The 21,737-nt window shown below is 49.2% G+C and overlaps 1 protein-coding gene across 1 annotated transcript in view; it reads right to left on the minus strand.

Annotated features, from left to right (window-relative positions):
* RASGRP1 (RAS guanyl releasing protein 1) overlaps nucleotides 1-21,737 on the minus strand; it is a 77,092-nt gene that overhangs the window by 23,389 nt on the left and 31,966 nt on the right. Inside the window, exons 3-6 of the mRNA XM_077880566.1 lie at nucleotides 9,076-9,181; nucleotides 3,487-3,549; nucleotides 2,443-2,574; nucleotides 941-1,094 (exon numbers count right to left, since the gene is read on the minus strand). Coding sequence (XP_077736692.1) covers nucleotides 941-1,094; nucleotides 2,443-2,574; nucleotides 3,487-3,549; nucleotides 9,076-9,181 — 455 coding nt within the window. The remainder of the gene's footprint in view (nucleotides 1-940; nucleotides 1,095-2,442; nucleotides 2,575-3,486; nucleotides 3,550-9,075; nucleotides 9,182-21,737) is intronic.

Consider the following 21,737-nt stretch of genomic DNA (forward strand, 5'->3'; position numbering starts at 1 on the left):
GTCAGCAACATGGGAGGGGAGATGAAACAAACCCTGAAACCTGGTTTGTGGTTAATCTAGACACAGGCAGACTTCATCAGCTGGGGCTGAGTGACATGGAGGCATGTGACTCCAGCCCCAGCTCTGACCCTGGGGGGCAGAGTGACCTCGCTCGGGCTGCCTTCCCAGGGGTCCCCATCCCCGCATCTGGGGAACATAGGTCCTTCTAAGAAATGCATCCAGCAACTGGTGTGCTCTGCTTTTAGAGCAAAGCTGAAGACTGCCTCTCTGGTAGGGGTGGGGACTGAGCAGCCCAAGGCTGTCATTTCCCGGGGAAGTATATTGGCCAGTATGCGAAGCTGGCATCTGCCACGCTGACAAGTTCTCTTGTAGGGGACCGAAATTCTTTCGTATCGTAGATGGAGTTTTTTAAGGTTTGGGTCGGTATGGCTTTGATCTAGAATCATGATGGACTGCTGGGTCCTGTCACCACGACTTCAAAAAGTAAAGTCGATTCTGGGCTAGACCAGGAGCATCTGCTTTATTTTAGGATTTCCCTGAGCCATTCAAAGCCCATCCCAGAATAAAAACTCAAGGGAAGACATATCACTTTCCTTTTTTTTTTCTTAAGGAAAATTTGTAAAAATCTGCAAGCGTGATGGGTGTATATGCATACATATATGTGTGTGCGCGTGTGTGCAGGGTGTCGTGTGTGCCCACAGCATTGCCACGTGAGTGAGTGGTGGGGTGGCACGCAGGATAGGAGAAGGGGAGCACAGCAGAGCGACAAAGATGTTTCGAGGAAATGTGCTCGTTTCCTAAACTAGATGAAGTCTGGTAGGCACGTCTAACCAGCCCTGAGGGGCCCTCCAGGGTCAGGAGGTGGATGGGCTGTTGAATTTCTCTGCTGGTTTTCTGGAGTGACCCAGGGAAGTTCTCCCCCTGCCCCTCAAGCACGTACGGATATCCTCCGGAAGGACTTGAACTCCAGGTAGGTGAGGTGCTCCGACAGCTCCTCTGGTTCCAGGTGGTCAAACAGCAGGGAGACTTTACGTTTCTTGCTGGTGTTGGATTTTATCCTTTGAGTCAGCTTCCTGGACCAGTCACGGGCATTGCTTTTGTGAGTAAACATGAAAGGGAGAAGATGGGGAAAAATAAAAATTACTTTCCAGGGGGGTGCCCTGGTGGTCAAGAGTCTGCCTGCAGCTCAGGTCCTGATCTCAGGGTCCGGGGCTGGAGCTCCCTCCGCCCTCACCCCACCCCCCACTCGTGCTCGCTCGCTCGCTCGCTCAAATAGTCCACAAAAATTTTAGTTCCAGTGAATCCATGCACACTTCCCACAAGAACATACATACACCGTCCCTTAGCTAACTCCTCAGCCGAGGCAAAGCATTAAGCAGTTTCCCCAAATCCGCTCTTTCCTCCGCGAGCGGCTGGGATAGCCTTGCTGGTTCCGGGCGAACCTTCCGAACCCGCCTGGGAACCGGGGTCTCCTCTCAGGCCCGCGAAGGGCCCCCGGGCGCGGCCGTCTGGGCCGACGTGCGTCTTCCTGCAGGTCCCCAGGCACCGAGGGCCCCGGAGGCCTCGCCCGCCCGCAGCGCCTCCGCGCGCGTTTCCGCTGATCGGTGCCACCGCCTCTTGGCCTCCGCGTCCCCGCAACGGAGCGGCCGCACGGAGGGGCCCCCCGGCCCGGCCGAGCCTCCGAGCCCGCGCAGCCTCCCGACGTGTGACGGCGCCGCCCCGCACCAGGGAAGCTCGGCTCGCGGTCGGCCGCGGAGAGCCCGGAGACCCGCCGCGGGAATCGGGCGCTGCCCTGGCTCCACCCGCCTCGTCTTGACGCCCGAACAGTTACGGCGACACTTCGCTCATCCTCCACGGGGCGACTCCAAGCAGAGAAGCACAGAGTCCACGCCGGCGAGCCCAGAGAGCGCCCGGGATCCCCCCGCGCGGCCCCGGCGGCCTGGCCGAGCCCCCGCTCCCCGGGAGGTCGCACGACGCGCGCCCCGGGCCCGGGTGGGGCGCCCCGGGCCGTCCTGCTCCCACCTGACGTACCGACCTCTCCCAGGCTAGAATGGGCCCCGCCTCGCAGCGGGCGCCACGTCGGAGGCAGGAAACCGCCCTGCAAGGCCGAGCGCCCCGCAGGCTCCCAGGCGCCGAGGGCGAGGGCGAGGGCGAGGGCGAGGGCGAGGGCGAGGGCGCAGCGGCCGGTGCTCCCGGGCTCCCTGCGGCCGCTGCTCCGGGACCCTTTCCCGTCCCCCTTTCCCGTCCCCCTGCGCCTGGATGTCAGTCCCTCACAGCCTCACGGCCTCGCCCCCGGGGGCTTCCCCGCTTTTCTGCTCAACGTCAGTCTTTAGGCTTTGGCGACCCAGCTGAGCCTGTCTGCAGGGCTTGGGGGGGCGCCCTCGGGGCGGGGGGGCGGGGGGCAGGTGCTCTGCGGGGACCCGTCAAAACCCGGACACTCACATTTGAGTCGTGTCAATCAGGCGGCAGTGTAGCTCCTGGCCGTTAGCCTTCACCAGCTCCTGAAACTCCTCCATGGTGTCCGTCAGGCTGGCGTCCATTTTAAACATGACCCAGAATTCCGTTATCCAGTACCTGGGGGGGGGGGGGGGGGTCGAAACAAAATCCAAAACTGATGACAAAGACTCCTGCTTCGGCGCGTTCTCCCCTCAAAGGAGAACCAGAAAAAGGAGGTGGCTGGTCCTTCTATATGCCCAAGAATACAGGATAAATGTCCCATATGCAGAAGACGAGGGGGTCGGGGTGGAAAGAAACGGGGCGGCCCACAGGCCCCGGCCCTCCGCGCTGACAGGACAGGCGCACGCGGCGCGACAGGAAGAGCTGCGGCAGGGCTGAGGCGCCGCCGTGTGTGTCGGCGGTGATCGCGAGGGGCCCTGTTAGAGACCAACCAGACCCAAGGACGGGGTAGGGGCAGCGGGTCTGTAAGGTACACTTTCTCACGTCTTACAACATACGGCTGTGAAAAATAATGTCCACACACACACACACACACACACACACACACACACACACACAGGTTTTTAATGACTAAAGGAGATTCCCTGTGACCTAGAATTAAGTGGAACGTACAGGACACACAAATGGATTTTGATCTCAACTGCACTAAGAAGACCTGCTTAGAAAAAACAACAAAGGAAATGTTCAGGACGGGTGGCGGGGGGGGGATGAATGACTATTACCATGGTCATACTCTTTTCTGGCTTTTCAAGATGCTCAAATGTGACCTACGTTACTTTTCTAATGAGGAATAAAGACGGAATGACAAAGAGGTCATTTTGGTATGGAACACCAAGCTCGGGCACCCTGGCAAGAACTGCGCTCCGAGAAGGCGTCTCCAGCAGGCAGCACCGCCCTTCCTGTGTGTCCAGGGCAGTTCTGCAGATAGGACGAGGAGGCGGGGAGCACCAGGCAAAAACGAGGAGCCCCTGCTTCAGTCTTTTCATTTCACCCCACTCCACGTGTCCCATGTGAACGTAGAGATGTTACCTCACAAAATAGCAGATCTTCAGGCAAAGCCCTGGTGAATTCTTTGCCAAGGCATCCTTATAGGTAGGGCTGTGGTTAAGGGAAACAGGAGCCTCTGTCATAGAAACCAAACAACTCATCTTTGGAAGTATTTGCTAACCCCCCGCCCCTACCCTACCCCGTGCCCACACACACTGTTTTCTTATTTTTCTCGCCACGGGATAAAAACTAACCCGATGTATGCAGCTGTGTGCCTATTACCACCCGGAGGAGTGATGCTGGTGACCTACACAGCCCACATCAAAGCGGCTTATGGAGGGAGAGCCCAACATTTCCTTTGCAGAAGGGAAAAGACAAAGCCGACAGTGTGGAAAGCTGCTGACATAGGTAGCACCTGAACGGAAGAAGGGGCAAATGACCTTGTGCCCATTCCCAAGAGGTTAGGAGTCCCACCGAAACAACTGAAAAAGAGAAGCCCCTTCTCCTTTAAAGTGTTTTGGGGAGTGGATAAACAAATTTGTGCACTAAATTAGAAAAAAAGGGAATGGATATTCAGATATAGTGTCATAATTAAGAGCAGCAGTGTGAAAAATGTAATATACTCCTGGAGGGGGTCAGCAGACGGACCTCGTAAGTTGTGATAGTAAGTCAGACAAGGCCATGTGAAGAATCCAAAATACGATCAGAGGTCATGTTTAAGGATCTGTGGCATTTGGAATATTCCATGAGAAGGGCGCCATCCTAAGAATATGAAAGGACAGTGAGATCCTATTAAGTTTACCTCTTTAGAAATATGTGGAGAGAATATTTCCTTTATTTTACAACCCAAAGAAATGCAAAACCCAAATCCTGCGGAGAACCTGGGTGGGTCTACTATCTTTGGTCAACAGGCTGAGGAATCGGGCGATGTCTACTGTGAGGCTAAGCCCTCCTTCCTTTCTAAAACCCACGCTTCCCTGACTGCAGTACAGGGTTAGGTGAATTCTAGCAGGACCCCTGTGATGTGTCCAGTGAGCAAGCTGGCAGGGATCTCAGTTAACCGGGTGGGAGTGGTCTTCCTCCAGTGGGTGTGTGTAATTTTAAACTGCTGGAAAATGTAGGGGTAAATACAGCCCAGTGAAAGTCCACATTTTAGGATCAGTGCTTTTGATTAGGAAGGAATCTGAGCTATTTGGGTGATTTTATATGCCTGTACTGTTTAAGAGCCATATTAGAATGATAGCCTTGAAACTTCAATTTGGAATATATAATTGTTTTAGACTTGTGATTCTAAATTCTAAATTGAAATTTTTTATTAAGTTTAATCATGGCTTTGGAACTTCTAAAATGATGCTAACTGCTTATGACTTTTATCTACTAGTTACAAATACTATGTAGAATTCAGGAAGGCATCTGAAGCATTTAAAAATAATTCAAAATAATAATTCATTAGTTGTAGTTAAAAACCATTGGAAGTATTTAGTTAATTAGCATTATTCAAATTAACCAAACATTTTTCAAGGCCCCTTAAAAATGCGTGGTGAAACATGCTAGACTTACAGAAAGAATAGTATGTGCAAACTACACTTGAAGCCCCAAAGGGCTCTGGTTGTAAAATTTGTACTCTTAATAAAATCCCTTTAATTTAAAAACTAAATTTTAATGGATTTACTGCATGTAGTATCTGCCCTCAAAAGCACCTCAGAAACAAAAACCAAAAAAACCCCCACAAAAACACACATGTACATGGATAATAACAATAAAAATAAGCCCAGGCAGGTGATGGCAAACTTTATGAAATAAAAGGCTCTGATGCCTGCCTTTCTCTGGGCATAAAAGGTAAGAGTGAAAACAAGAGGACCTTACATTTCTCTCGGCCGTATGCCTGAGGGAACACCTGCCTTCAATGGAAAGAGCTCCAAGCACAAGGCACGTTCTAGATACATATGGGCCAGATTCTGTATTTTTATCACTTGATGCACTTGTCAAAATTTTTGTTCTTCTTCCTTTTCAATGACAAAGGGATAGAAAACATATTCCTCATCGAAAACAACTAAGTAAAAACATAAAACAACTAAGTAGACATAGAAATCACCTTGGCCATTTATTGGAGCTGCCACCAGGCCGCTCCCTGCCCAGCGTGCCGTGGCCCTGCATGCAGGCAGGCCCCAAGCCAACGGGTCCAAGCCACGGCCAAGGTGGCCTGACATGAGCAGGGGCTGAGGCCGAAGCCGGCGCACACAGGCCAGGACGGGAGGCTCAGGCACCTGCTGCGCCGCGGGGTGCATGTTCTTGTCCCCTGGAAGCTTCAGGCCTCCCTCTCCGCAGGTGAAGGACCAGTACTGTTCTAACTGTACTTTCTAGGCACTGGAACCATTCAGAGCACGTCTTAAAAGCTATTTAACAGCGAAAAACCAGGAAGCATCAGGAAAGCATGAGCTATTTAACTAATAATTCTAGAACTGCCAAGGTCAGAAAACAGAGACTCGGAGCGTGAAGAGAAAATCGTCCTGCTGTGGCTGCAGTCTTATCTCAGATTCCCTTCTTAGAATTTCGTCTTCCACCCTCCACCAAAGCCTGAACTTCTCACCTAGAAGTCCCAATACAGAAAGAGGAGCCAATGTTTTGCACCCACAGTAAGGCAACATTCGTTGCATACTATCAGGAGACGGCCCCTGAGCTAAGCTCTAGAGAAACAAAGATAAAGCCACCTTGGTTCCTGACGCCGACAGGCAGACTGGCAGGGGAGACGTGTCATCGGGTAAGTTAACAGCGTATGCATCTTTAAACCTATGCTAAAAATATATTTATTTATTTTCCTTAAAGTAACTTATAATTAATTGAGTACTGTTGTGACTTTCTATGTTCCTGACACATCAAACTACACTGGCGAGACACAGTTTCTGCTGTTTACTCCACACATCACCTGTGAAGGCCAGAGCCTGAGTGTATCACGCTGCAGGACTTACGGACTCGGTCAGGGTAGACCAATGGATGCAACTAACAGAATAAAAACACTTGGCACTTTCTGTCATCGTAGATGAAAAGCTTTTCAAGGCAGATTATATCCAGACCAGAGATATGAGGGATACTCACTCAAGCGATACAGAACTAAAGTCAGAGGAATTAGATTTTCAGAGCACTAAGGACACTAGATGTATATTTTAAGGGGGGTGTGTGTGTGTGCGCGCGCGCGCATGCAAGGCTGAAAACGTCGGGAAGGCTTCACAGAGGGGTCTTGAATGGGTCTGCTAGGCAGTGAGGGAGGAAAAGGCACTCCAGGCACAGGAATCGTAAGAGGCCCTTACAGAGGGATGTCCTGTCCTGGCAGCAGAGGGGCTCTGCACAGGCTCCGAGGCAATGGCCTATGTGACCTGCTTCCTCAGGAAAGGAATTTCAAAGATGGCCAGTGAACAGGAACGGGGGGGGGGGGGGGGGGGCACCGTGTAGCATGCAGGGGAGAACAGCAGCCCAGGACAGACAGTGGCCGAGGACACAGGCCGTGGAGGACTGGACTGACTCCAGAGGAGGTGAAGGGCAGAGGGAGGAGGCAAGAGTGCTTCTGAAGTCTCTGGTTAGGCTAAGTGGATGGCCAAGGCACCACGAACTGAAACTGAAACTGAAAATACAGGTGTCAAAGCAGAATTGGTGGGTAGTAACTGGGGATGGCAGTGGTGAGAAAACGAAACAAGGTTTGAGCATATTAAGATTGAAGTGTCTGCAGTACAAATGAGTCCAAGTGTTTTTTGTTTTTTTTTTTTTTCCAAGATGGTTTAGGTTAAAGAGATACAGACTGGAAAGTCCGCAGCACTGGAGGACAGGGGTGGAAATCCTGGTGGGGAATCACCCAGCGGAGGAGGTGGAGTGAGAAGGAAACTGGGATGCTGCTCCGACAGAGATGGGGTGCCTTGAAGCTAGCCCGAGGGAGGGTGGAGGGGAGCCCCAAGGGGTAAGGCCTGGAGGGGCAGAGGGTGTCTACAGAGCCCAGAGGAAGCAAGGACAGAGAAGAGCCAGTGGGCTTAGTCGCAGAAGGCCAGTGGTGACATCAGAGGGATGTCTGAGTGCAGGGGTGGGGGCCCCAGCTGAGGTAAGGACTGAGTGGGAGTTGAGATGGGAGACAGTGAGTGCAGACCTCTTTTAGGAGGTTTGTGCATCAAACTGCAAACCCTAACAGTGGAGGGAAGGCATGGCCGAGAGTTAATCTGCAGGTTGGGGAGACCTGAATGTGTTTCAGGCTGAGGGGCAGGTGTCCTTGAAGGGGGGGAGGTGAAGTGGAGGAGCAGGGACCTCAGGGAGAGGTCAGGCCCTGTGGGGTGTGGGAGCAAGCAGGGAGGCGAGGGCACAGCCAGGGCTCGGCTCCATTTAGTTTAGAGCAACAAGCTTTTCACCAAGGAGTCTCTAATCACTGACACTGTTTAGGACTGCTGGCACACAGAGTTAATAAAAGGTCAACCGACTCCAAATCAGCTTTGTAATGGTTTAAAAATTCTCTGCAGACTCGCACCCCCGTCACCTGCAGCTCCTACCCTACAGACCTCAGCCAGTGCTTTGCCCTGGGAATGCCACAGGAAACACCTCCTGTGGCATGAGAGGTAAGGATGCATAAGCAGGTTTAGAGAAGAGACTCAGTCTCTTCTGATGGCTTTTATTTATTTATTTATTTTTGTGCACCATAAGATGAAAAGGAAGGGGTCAAGGGAGGGGTGAAGGATTAGAGGAGCCACCGGGCATGACTCAATGCCAAGGACTGGGGCTTCAGGTGTTCAACTCTCTTCTCCCACCTATGGTCCATTCTCCTCGGGGCCACAACAGGGCAGAGTGTCACCAGCTGGAGAGAAGGGCAGGCTCCTTCTCCACCCTACTCAATTCACACCCAAGAAGGTTAAAATCCAGCAGGGTTTGCTTGGCCAACAGCCAGTGCCTCTGCCTGAAGCATAACAGCCCCAGCAGATGCTCCAGAAACTGTGGTGTCACAAAGCATGCTTTAGAACCTGGGGAAAGGGATGCCTAGGTGGCTTAGTGGCTGGGTGCCTGCCTTTGGCCCAGGGCGTGATCCTGGGGTCCCGGGATCGAGTGCTGAGTTGGGCTCCCTGCAGGGAGCCTGCTTCTCCCTCTGCCTGTGTCTCTGCTTCTTTCTCTGTGTCTCTCATGAATAAATAAAATCTTAAAAAAAAAAAAAAAAAAAGAACCTGGACAAGTTGAAGGATCAGACAGGAAAGCCAGTTTATCCTTGGAGTCATGACTGCACCCTTGTCAGTCTGCAGGGGAGGAACGTACATTCCCATTAGCCCACAGGAAAGGGATTTTTTTTTTTACTAGCCAGACATACTGAGGCCGAATGCCTTTGCCTGTGGACTTCTTTGATGACTTGCCTGAGCGAGCAGCATCGATAAAAACTGCCCTACCCAACAAGTGACGCATACGTGTGCGTGCATGTGCGTACACAGACACACATCGACACACACACACACACACACACACACACAAACCCACCTCTGAAGGGATATCTGAACCCATTTAGCACTGAAGAGTTATTCCAGACCAAATCAAAATGAAAGCATGTTTCAAATTTCAAGGTACTTCTGAATGAATCCCCTTTGGGGGCTGTGAGTCATGGTGCTAAAAGGATATAGGGCGATGACTTTTTGGAGCAGTTCAGTGGAGGAAATGATGATCCGGTGCATGGTCAGCATGACTTGCAACAGTTGGTTACTTCGGCACAGGTTTCCATCTGCATCTGAAAACATAAAAAACAGAATCTGAGCGAGGCCCCTTGAGAGGAATGGGTCACCTGCCCGGATGCCCGACAACGCTCCAGTACTGGAAGGTGGAGGCGGATGGATGGCCCAAGTGGGGCTTCTTCACACAGCGCTTCTCTCACTGCTTTGAGCACCACGCACCCTTCCCTTCTCTGTTTCTTACCCTCCTGCTGCATTTTTCCCTTCTCCAAAATGCCCATTTGATGTTCATTGACCCCTCCCACCTGAAAGATGGTAGATTCTTGGGAAAGGGATAAAACTTGCACCATACACGTGAGTCTCTGTTGAGAGCAGAAACAGATCCAAGTTTTATGGGGCCTAAAGCGTATATAATTGGGGGGAGAGGTCCTTTCTAGGGTCAGAGTGAAAAATACAGTTTTAACAGATTACAGTTAAATATCTTACTTTTGCAAATCTTATGAGATCACACGGATAGATTTCTAGGGCTCCCTCATGGCCTTGGAAGGGGCTCTGAAATACAAGCTTTCCTAGTGTTATGGGAGATATGCCACTGGATGAAAATAAAGGAGGAAGACTATAGGCAACCGTGACATGTGGAGGTTACGGCTGGGTTATAAGTATCTGCGATGGTTCATTTAAAAGATCATGGTTGGCCAGGTTTTCCAAATCTCTGCAGGTACCAAAGAGTCAGATGCATTCTACACATGGGTGCTGGGTGTACAGATTTCCTTTGGAGTGGTTTCTAAAATCTTGTTAACACTTACGCCGTGAGTGTTAGGGGCTGTGTTGGCTATTTGCAGCCAGATCTGTTCTCTTTCCTTCACCATGGATTGCATAACCCTTGCCAGCCAGCGCCAGTTGGGTTCGGCCATGCAGAAGCATGAACAAGTGATGGCAGGGGAGATGAATCAGGGTACCTCTCTCTCATGCCCTCATTGCTTTGGCACCACGTCCCTGGTAGCAGCTCTAGGTCTCTTCGATGAATGACAACACTGGCTGGCTTGTCCTCCATGACTCCAGCTCCTACCAAGAGCTAACACTCTTAATCTCCCGTGACCCCCAGCCCATGGATGGGTTGGGGGGAGGCAATGACTTCTATTTGTTGTCAGTCTGCGTGCAGCATCTCTTAATTCCACCTTCATCTCTGCAAGCAGCTCCTTCACTCAGGCGCTCTCATCTAAGCCACCTGAATCCGATTCTCTGATGGGAGCTTGAATGATTCAGAGCAAAGTATCAGATGAAGGAATGGACACTCCTTGCCGTAGCATTTCAAAGTTCTTACAAATACATGATGCAGGAGGGGCTGTCATTTTCACTCTCTCCAAGCGCATGTAACGATCAATGATGGGCGCAGTGCAGTGGGCGCAGGATTTGGAACTCCTGGCTCACCCCCAAATGACCTAGGGTCACAGTTCACTGAGAAACTGCACATCAACAGGCAGGACCACTCACCACCCTGCCACCCCCCCAAATCCAGGGATTTACACGCACCCTGTTCCTCTCTCTGCTCGCCCTCCCCGTCTCCCCGGGGGGCCTTCCAGAGACTGTGGCTTCCACTGTGCACAGAGCCTCCTGCCTTCTCAAGGATGCTGATCCTGCCTCTGTCCACAATCTCTCCTGCATCATCAATGTCCCTCTCTCTCTCCTGCTTTTCTCACCCACGGCATTTACACACAATGAAACAAAGCCTTAGCCTCTCACCAGCCCTAGGACTTCTCCATTTCTCTGTTCTCCTTTTTAGCAGAGCCTCACTGTCACCAATTTCCCACCTCCCATTCATTTTCAAGGTCACCAACCAGCTCTACATCGCCGGATCCAAGAGTTTGTCTCTGGCTTCATCTGACTTCATGATTCAGGTTGCATCCAACCCAACCCGATCCTAAGTTGACAACCCTCTTTCCTGGAACACTTTCTTCTCTTGGCTTCCACAGCATCACACTGTCTCAGCTTCTCTCTCACACTCTTCTTCTGTCTCCTCTTCCTCTGATGAGTGTTTAAATGTCACCAAGCTCTGTGGCTTAGTCCTCCCACTTCTTTTAAAAATCAATTTTAAAATTTTGAAGCTTCTTAAGTTTGAAATTAAAAAATTTAATTTTTTTTTCTGGGGTGAACTCATCTAGTCCTTTGGCTAAAACAACCATCTATTTGCTGATGACTGCTAAACTTACATCTTCAGCACGAGTACCAAATTAACACGTCCAACGTCCTCCTTGGCAAAGCAACACAGGTGTCTAATTTTGAACTAACTCATCCCAACAAAACTCTTGAGCTCTCTCTTCCCATCACCCCAGTCCAGTCCACCTCCATTCTTTCTCATCTCAGGAAATGACACCACCAACCATCCTCAGTTACCCAGACTGAAAACCTAGGAGACATCCTTAATTTCTCACTTTCCCTCAGCTCCAATCCATCAGCAAGGTCTTGCTTCTTCTTTTTCTTTTTTTTTAAAATAAATTTATTTTTTATTGGTGTTCAATTTGTCAACATACAGAATAACACCCAGTGCTCATCCCGTCAAGTGCCCACCTCAGTGCCCGCCACCCAGTCACCCCCTCCCCCCCGCCCACCTCCCCTTCTACCACCCCTAGTTCGTTTCCCAGAGTTAGGAGTCTTTCATGTTCTGTCTCCCTTTCTGATATTTCCCACTCATTTTTTTTCTCCTTTCCCCTTTATTCCCTTTCACTATTATTTATATTCCCCAAATGAATGAGACCATATAATGTTTGTCCGTCTCCGATTGACTTACTTCACTCAGCATAATACCCTCCAGTTCCATCCACGTCGAAGCAAATGGTGGGTATTTGTCGTTTCTAATGGCTGAGGAATATTCCATTGTATACATAAACCACATCTTCTTTATCCATTCATCTTACGATGGACACCGAGGCTCCTTCCACAGTTTGGCTATTTTGGACATTGCTGCTATAAACATTGGGGTGCAGGTGTCCCGGCGTTTCATTCCATCTGTATCTTTGGGGTAAATCCCCAGCAGTGCAAGGTCTTGATTCTACTTAAAAAATGTATCTCAAACCTGTCCATTTCTCTCCATCCTTGCCATTACACATACTAGTCGTAGCCAGCACCATGATGCAGTAACCCCAAAGACCCCCTGCTTCCACTCCTGTCCACTCTCACAGAAGCTAGGAGTCAGCCTGTATATCAGGTCACGTGCTTCATATATGTTAATGGATTCCATTACACTTGTAATAAAATACAAAATCCTTGCTGCGGCCAGTGGAGCTCCACATGTTCTGGCTCCTTCTAATATCTCACACTTCATTTCCTACCACATTGCTCCTCTTCAGACCTCTATTTATTTATACCTCAGACCCTCCAAGTTTATTCCCAACTCACAGACTTTGCGTTTGATATTTCCTACAGTGTGGTCTTTCTGCCCTTGGCCTCTTCATGTCATTCCCATCTCAGTTTCAATGTCACATGCCCGGAGAGGTCTTCCTTAAACTACCTAAGGTTAAGGTTATACCTTAGGTATATACCCTTCCTAAGGTTCTTGGTATTTGATATTGATTCCTAGAGTTTGATGTTGATATTTCACTGATGATATACATTAATACACATACTGTTTTCTTCTTGGCCAATACAAAAGAAACTCAAGGTTACAACTTGAGAAATCATTTTTATGAAGTATTCAGCTAGGCTGGTTACTGTTCCCTTAATCTTTACAAGATTTTTATTTATTTATTTGAGAGAGAGACAGGGAGAGAGTAAGCATGAGCAGTGGAGAGGGCAGAGGGAAAAGCAGACTCCCCACTGAGCGGGGAGCCCATGTGCAGCTTGATCCCAGGACCCTGATTTCATGACCTGAGCCAAAGGCAGGTGCTTAACTGACTGACCCGCCTAGGCACCCCAGTTTTTTAATCTTTCATGACTTCTCAACTTAGTGAAGCAGGGTCCATATCATGTTGGGTATTTGCACCATAAGCATCTCTGCCACAAGCTTTTTTGCCACATAACTAACAGGCGGTACAGCACTTTTGACATAAAAGATAAAAGAACACCTGGTTCAGTTTGGCTTCATGACTCCCTGGTGCAGTACCTTTATTTTTATGGGATATGAATCTTAGCCCTCACGATGGTCTACAGAGTGGCACTGAATTTTGAACCCATGTTTCCCACAGAACTTGGGAGTGCCCGTTAGTGGGTGTGTGACAATATGCCAAGAACAAATGCTGTTCTCACAATGCGATACAGAGCTCTGTTACAAATACGAATCTTAGTGTTTGGATACTTCTCTTAATGAAGGAGGAAATTGGAAATTTTAGCATGGAGACAATTCCATAAGCAAAAAAAAAAAAAAAAAAAAAGTAACAGCATGAAAGACTTTGAAGACTGTGCTTAGCTATAATACACAAAATCCACTCAATTGTTGCACAGTTTCTGCAACTGCACATTTTAAAGGTACTCAAACATGTTGTATTTTGCAATAGAAGCTTTTTAATTTTGGTATTCATTTTTCATATGTCCTTATGTCCTTTTTAGTGAACATCCCCCTTTTTTGTTTTGTTTTTTTTTGTGTGTGTGTCATCTTATTTTTTATAGCCAAAGTGTTTTTCCCCTGATGAGTGACGCAGCGAAAATGCTTGTAGGAAAATGCTTACTGCACAGGTGGTGGTGTTGAAATTGGTTGGCACTGGTTAGTGTCGCGCTTCCTCTGCTTCCTGGCCCAATTTCTGTAATAGCTACCTCTTGCCACGAAACTTCCATGTAACAAACCACCCCAAAACTCAATGACTTAAAAGGGTACTCAATTATTTTTGTCTCCCAAGTGTCTGTGAACTGGCTGGCAGGTCAACTGATAAAGGCTAGACTTCGCTGGGGCCTTGGACACGTGCCCCGTGGCTGCCTTGGTTGAGGTATATTCTTTCCAGGTGATGGCCAAAGGGCAACTAGAAATACTGAAGGCCTCTGAAGCCTGGGCTTGGAACTGGCATGCTGACACTTCCGTCTTGTTCTGCTGCCAAAACAAGTCCTGCTGCTCAGTCTCCGGTGAAAGAGCAGGGACTTTTAAGTCACATGAACAATCTCACAGACACACAGAAGGTGAAACTTGCAGGGGGGTTGGTGGGGGTGTAACAATGTAATCAAATCTCCCACAATTATGAGGGGGCTAACTTTTCAATTCAGCCTCTGACAATGCAGTTTTCATAATGCTCCTTTCCTCACCAAGGTAGTAGGGTCATATTCCAGTATCCTATGGGGGAAAAGCAGGGAAACTGAAATATCTTTGTAGGGTATGCATTTGAACATTCATAGGAGTGATGGGACACAGTCGCTGGCTTTTTCAGTATGGACAGGCTTGCTCTCTCCACAGTTCTTGGTGGCTGGCTAGCATCCTTCCATGGATGCTCATGTATTAGGGAAAGGGGCTTAGAAGTGTCCTGGGTGAGATCAAAGTCAAGTCACATATGGAAGGATTCGATATAGGTTTTGCATAGAGAAAAGTACAGAGAGCTATTAGAACTGACTTCACTTATCTAGAGTACTACCCACGGGAGCTTTAGATTTGTTTTGCGGGGCCATAAAAGGCAGCAGCAGAGAGGCTGAGGAGGAGACAGGACTGAGCACCACGGGAGGCAGAAACGTCTAACCACCAGGACTGCCCATCAACAGAGGCACTCCTATCACAGAGACACTCACGAGGGGGACCCAGAGCAACACTTAGTTACATCCCTAATGGGTGGAGCTGCTATTATTCACTCAAGTCCTAGTAATCCCAGGGGCTGTGCCAATAAGCTCCTTAAATGATGTTATTTCTAATTCTTAAAATAATTCAGCAATTTTGGTGTTGCTAAAAACTTATAGCTGAGGAAAATCAAAGTATAGAAAGATGGGATAATTTGTCCTAGGTCAGAGAGACAAAGAGCTGGGATCTGGATCTGGCTCCAGGTCTGCGTGATTCTAGAACTCCAGCTCTCTCCACTCTACTCAGCCGCCTGCCCCATGGCCACCTGTTGGGAGAGGGAATTCCAGCATTAAATGGGGGACTGAAGGAGATGAGCTTTGAGATCTCTTCCAGTGCTAAGGCCTAAGTCTAAGAGATGCTGCTGGGGTGTTGGGTTGGAACCAATGCTCATTTGGAAAAATAGCTTTTGAACCCTTGATGATTTCTGAAAAATTCTTATATGCCTTGGCCAATTTATACTGATCAATAAAGTTGCCCTTAAGAAAAAAAGGGTGCTGTGCTTAAGGTTCAAAACCATGCTTGCTCTCCCCTTTTACCTGGCACCCCCTCTTCCAGAGTTCCATGCCGTCCCCCCACCACGGCATGTTAATCCTCACATGGTCTCTGTGGGAGTGAGGGCTAGCAAATGATAAGGCCAGGACAGGATGACTCACTCAGCAAAGGGAGACAGGAATGGAGTGAGGGAAGAAGCATGTCTGCACCTACACCCAGAACTCCCTTCTTGGCTATCCTTTCCCACCAGGAGAAAGTCTGCATGTCCACTTGCCCTCCATGTGACCTCATCAAGGGTGCATTCCCTTCCTGACTTCATCTCACAGAACTACTTCCTTTTTGAGAGGAGCCGCCTCCCTTTGAAAGTCAGATTTCTAAGTGGGTGGTCAAGGGGAATTTACCTTCCAGACTGCAGGATTTAATTTTGATATTTTGATATAATTGCTGTAAGCTGATTTAAATATTTCAATGAATAATCTCATTTTGTTTGCATCTTTAGGCTTTTCAAAATGCAGGGTGTCATACTAAAAATTCTAATAAGTAAAATGTGCAATGCATAATAAAGTGTGCATATTTTCTCAGTACCATCTGCTCCTCACACTTTAGGGGAGACTTCTATAAAGGGCTGAAACCTCATCAGGGTACAAAAATGTCAATCTTCTGTTCTCTACCACTAGACCCGGGCAGTAACATATGCTGCTGGAGAAGTATACTAGTCAAGGACCCATCCCACCTGGGAACTATTTGGCCCACAAAGCAAAAAGCAAGCCATGTGGCTTCTAGATAGTCATTTCTCAGGGTGGGAAAGACTTTTAACATTTTCTACCTCAAACTTCTATCTTATGCATTATTTCTTCCTAAAAGCATCACAGGTAAGTGGCCATCTAGCATCTCCTTGTAGTTTTCCAGGGACAGGAAAACTCTGTATTCTACATAGTGACTTTCCACTCTACTTCAACTAAAAACATTTTTTTGATGCAACTAACCTACACTGGTCATTAATCTACTCTGTGCAAGACACTGTCTTAGATTCCAAAGGAGCTGGGGAGCTCAAAGGAAAGCCTCTTGTCATTAAGGAGCCCACAATCTGGTTAGGGAATAGGACACATGCTCAAGACATAAAGTAATGTCAGGTGGTAAATATTAAGAGTGAAGCCCATGGAGAGCACACAGAAGGATGGCAAAGTTCAGAGGAGGGAGAGGCCCTATCTGGTCATGACGGTTCAAGAGGCATCTTGGTATCTGTGGAGAAGTGACCCAGAACCTTGAGATTCATGAGGTCATCTGATTCAGCCCTTTGCTTCTCAATTGATCTGCACACACTTTTCTTCCTTTCTGTGGTTTAATCTTAAATAAGCCCCTTGTCTCTGACAGCAATGAACTACTTCCAAATGCTTAGCTCTCCCATGAGAGCAGACTTGCGATCAGCTGCATTCTAGGCACTACTTCTTGCTGAAGGGAGGGGTCTTTCCTGCAGTGAAGGCTTGTCTGGGGAGGAGGCATAAATGACTTGCTGCAAAAGGACATAAAATATGGCCAACACCCAAGAAACTCCAGAACACAGTCTTTGCTCCCTCTTTGTTTTGGTTTCCATGGAAATCTCTTGATAGGTGAAGGATTTTGAGTGTACCAAAGGCAGAAGGTCAGAAATTGGCATGTCTCCGGCAGGCAAGCTGTCAGCCTTATGGGCATGCCACATAATAACAGGTGTGTCAAAACCAGGGACCACAAAATGGAATCAGGGGTCAGAAAACCACGGAGGCAGAGCTGGATCCAGAGCCTGTGGGTGAGCAGAAGCCGCTGGTGGGGGTCAGTGTTTCCAGAACTGAGAAGACAGGATCCAGGGAGAAGCTGACAGACGCACAGAGAATTGTGAATGTGTAACACCCATGAATGTCCCAAAGAAAATAAAATCTACTTGATGGCAACACTGCCACATTCAGTAGATGCTGTTTGGAGATCAGCAAGCTGAACAATAAGTTAATAGTTTGCTGTCGTTTCTTGTTTTGTTCTGCTAACACCTGCCACCAGGCCCGGAAGTGCATGCAAAGAAAGAATGGGGTGATGCGTGCTTTGAACTCTCCCAACTTCTACGACCTGCACAGCTTAAAGCATGTGTCGGGTACCACCTTGATCTTGTGTCTTGTCCCAGCCCCTCAAGGCTGGAGGAAGGAGAACAATCAGAAGAAAGCAAGTGATCTTCTAGGATGGAGGCTCCCTTCCCAGGGTGGGTGTGGGACAAGGGTGGCTGTGGCCAGGGCTGCGCTGGTGGGAGCTTAAAGAACAGCTCTCCTGGGGGAACATGAGGGGAACCGTGATTTGTAGTGTTTGCAGATTTCTGTGGTCTACATACTTCCGTGTTGGCCAATTCCAAGCTTACAGTGTAGAGTGGGGTTGGGGGAGATGTGTGTAGTGTGGCCTGGGGTGCAGGGCTCGGCAGGCCACCCAGTCACCAAGGCTGGTCTTGCCCGGCACTCCGCCATCGTCCTTCCCACCAGGCGCTCCTGAGGCCATGTTACTGCTCAGCCCGCTAACCTCATGCCCTCTGGACCTTGCCCAGGGGCTGAGTCGTTGATCCAGCTCAAGGCGCTCCTCTGGTAGAGGAGGGACCATAAGCCCTAACCCTCTCAGAGATCTACATCACAGCAGCGATTTCGTGCAGTGGTCAGTGCTCTAATTTAAGGACACAACTTTCCATGTAAGTGAGAATTCGGGGAAAGGGACGCTCCCTTGTAAATCCAGCCTTGATCTTATTCCCTCTGGGACAACCTGGTGTCGCATCACCAGGCCAAAGCTGTGGGGCCTGCCACACGGGCGGGAAGACGTCAGCTGAGCTAGGATATTTTCTATCCCATGTCCAAGTGAGTATCTGTGTCATAACTGGCTCTTAATTATTCACTTGCAGTGGCTGGGGGCACCATGACATGGACAATACATAAGCCTCAACTTAAGCACAAGCTGCAACTGCCAACTTTGGCCACTGGCCTTTAGAAGCAGAGCCTTCTCCAGGTGGGGATGAGGCTGACCAGGCTCCCCTCTTTCCTCTGCTCCCACCCAACCCCGGGGGGTTGACAACAGCTAAGGCCAGTGACTCAGAGAAGGGGAAAACCTGGCTTGGTCTCATCCTCTGTCCCAGAGGGGCCGACCAGGGGGGCAGTGAGGAAAAGCACCCGTGTCTCCTCCCTTCAATCCACTGACTCTCCATCCTGCTGGGTCAGGATGTGGGGTGGGCAGAGGGGCAGGGAGAGGGGCAGGCGGAGGTGCAGGCATTGCAAGTGGCACAGCACCTAGATATGCGCGCGCGCGCACACACACACACACACACAGATAGGCACGCAATGTGCACATGCACAAATCGTTCCTGTAGTCAGCGGATGGAGAACTGCGTAGCCTCTCCAGATGACAACACTTGATAGCAGCGCTTTTTGTTGCACTTAAGTTCCACAGACAGCATCATCTGTGTTGAACGTGGGAGTGTGACAACTCCATACTGTCACAGGGACTGTGGGCTCACTTTTAAAGATGAAGAAACAAGGTGTCACACCCTGGCCGTGGTCACAGGGCTGGTGAGTGGAGGCTCCCAGACAGGAATGGCCTTCTGACCCCAGGCCCAGGGCTCTTTCCTTGGCGCCAGTCTCTCCTCAGGGAGTAGGCGAATGGGGTGAAGACTGGTTATGCTGGAGAGAGCTCCACCTTTCAGCCATCCATAGTACAAGGCTAACCCCCTTCCCTGCAGCCCTCTTCCCTTTCTCTCCCCAAGGAGCCCTGCACCCATAGGGACCAACCCTCTCACTGCAGTTATGGTTCATTCTCTGAAAAATCACCCTGGAGATCCTAACACTCAAACCTACCACTTTTTGTGACATCAACACAAGGCAGCTATTACTGGCGCCGTTGAGCTAGGACAACTAGAACCCAGAATGCCGGTGGGTTCTGGGTGGTGGGTTCTGGTGGTGAGCCGGTGGCTGTGTGGGTGGAAATGCCAAGGCCCCCGGGAGCTCCCAGCCCTCCTGTGTTGCCCCACCTCCCCGCTCCGTCACACAGCAGGTGCTCTCTCTGCTCTCTTGGCCAAGCCATCAGCAGGAACATTCCTCCCTGGGCACAGCTTTTCTTCCAAAGCGCGAAGCTCCATGTAAATGATGACCCAGATTTTTTGGATGAGCGATTGCAATCTATAAATGTCTACCCAAGTGCATGAATTGCCTAACATGAAAAAGAGCTTTTAGCTGTGTCGTCTTTGCTGAGCAAGACAGCCAGCCTTCCTTGGGGACTGCTGCCTCAATCTGGCCCTGTCACGTCTGAAGAATCAGGGGGCTGACAAGTCGTGAGGGAAGCTGTCCTCTTCAGTTCTGTATACTAGATACAGTTCTTGAGAAGGGAATTGAGGAACTGGGCTCGGAGGGGAAAGGTGTGACAGGTGCTGGACAGGCCCAGTGATCTGACTCTGGGACAACACCATGACCTCAAACTCTGTGAGCCATTGTCGGAAAGGGAGCACCAGCTGAACACAGTGTGCAGTCGCCTTTCTGGGGCCAAACCCCCTGGGAACAATCAAACCATCTGCCTGAGTAGTGACGCTGCCATTTGATTCTCTGGTGAGCTACTGTCAGCAGAGCCTACTTGGCTCACATAGTGATCCTTCCCCACCACAGCACCATGGGAATGTGCCAGGCAGAAGCCTGTCCCAGCACCCCAGAGGACACAGACAGCTGCCAGCAGGTGGCCGGGAGAGAGGCCAGCAAAGGGGGAGTGGACCTACAGCAAAAGAGACAAATGCAAACAACACAGGGAGAGAAATCTGGGGCAGCACTCTTTCTTTGCTCACTGGAGCACAATCCTATTGCTTCATTCTCGTCTGTTCAATTGTGGGCCTTTTTTTGCATGTTCGTTGACAGGCTATTTGAATAGGTAATAAGAAGTAAGTTGGGGAACTTCCCAAATAGGACACGGTGAACTAATACAAGGCCCAGCTGAGATGGACAGGTGAGCCTCACGCTCAACCTTCGTCAAAAAGTTTTCCTCAACATGTGACTTGGTCCTAACAGACCTACATGCCTAGATAACCTCGTTATGGTGCATGATGGGGCTGGAGCAACTAGTATATGTTGTATAAAATGGAAATTCACCAAGCGCAGTTTTTCACCCAAGACATTGTTCCGGGCTTATGATTCTCTGCAATGAACAGTCCTGTACACAGCCATCATCACATCACCATGCGTGGTAAAAGTAACTCAGCAAAGCCTTTTGCAACCTGAAAGAAGTTACTCTGAAAGTCTCCCATCACCCTCCTTGGTTGTAGTTAGGGTTAGATTACGTTTGATTGAGTACAGCAGAGGGCTCAGTGAACCGTGAAGGACTACAATGGTTGGTGAACTGTGCTTACTTCCCTTGCTGGATCTGGAGCACCATTTTGTTTTTCTTTTTGCTTCTGTTAGTCTTTAGCTACTCCGATGGAACCATGATTTTTTTTTTTTTTTTTTTTTTTGTGAAGAGCTATAACCACGACTTGGAGTGGCTGTCCACTGTGGTATGTCACAGTGTCAGGGCCAACGAGACTGTACTTGGCTTCCTCTCAAGCATGGTCCCACATCCGTGGTGGAGTTAGTTGGGGGCTTTCTAAACTCCCTCACGATCCTAGGTATGAAGTGCACCTGCTCCTCAGACCCTCAAGACAGGAGATATCCATATCTTAGAGTTTGGTGAGGTGCTAGAAATTGGCATGAGGACCTGGGAAACAAGTCTGATCCTGACAGGCCTACACATTGACACAACCTTACTATCCAGGCAAAACTGCAGGGATGGGTAAGGAATCTCTTACAGTCTGAAGGAGAGAAGATGTTTCCCTCTACTCGGAAGCCAAGAGCCAAATAAGAATGTTCCCAAGCACCCCAACTCATGAACTGGTGGCTGTCACCATCTTACAGAAATAGCCCAAATGCAACACTGAAACTCCCAACGTTCATACCAACTGGAAGCTGGCTGGGCCGGGGGGAATATTCGGTACTGCTGGAGTAAATGCAGCATCTGACTAGAAGAAATGAACCATATTCAGAAGTTAGCCTGACTGTCTCCTTCTCTGCATTTTATTTGTTGAACATACGAAATGCTTCCCTGTGTACAGGAGAGACTTTACAAGTATCAACTCTACGCAATTCAACAGGTATTGTTGGTGTTACCTGACAAATGAAGACACTGGGCAGAAAGGGACGACCTTCCCCAAGTTCAGCTATGAAGCAGCAGAGCTGGGACCTGAACCCAAGCTGCCTAGGCCTGACACAACTCTGATCACTTCTGAGCTTCAACTTGCTCATTTGCATAATGAGAGCTTGCTCTTGCCCTGCCCAGGACAGAGATAATCAGGAGATCGGTCAAGATAA

The sequence above is a fragment of the Canis aureus genome, chromosome 32 (genome assembly GCF_053574225.1).
Source record: "Canis aureus isolate CA01 chromosome 32, VMU_Caureus_v.1.0, whole genome shotgun sequence".
NCBI lineage: Eukaryota > Metazoa > Chordata > Mammalia > Carnivora > Canidae > Canis > Canis aureus.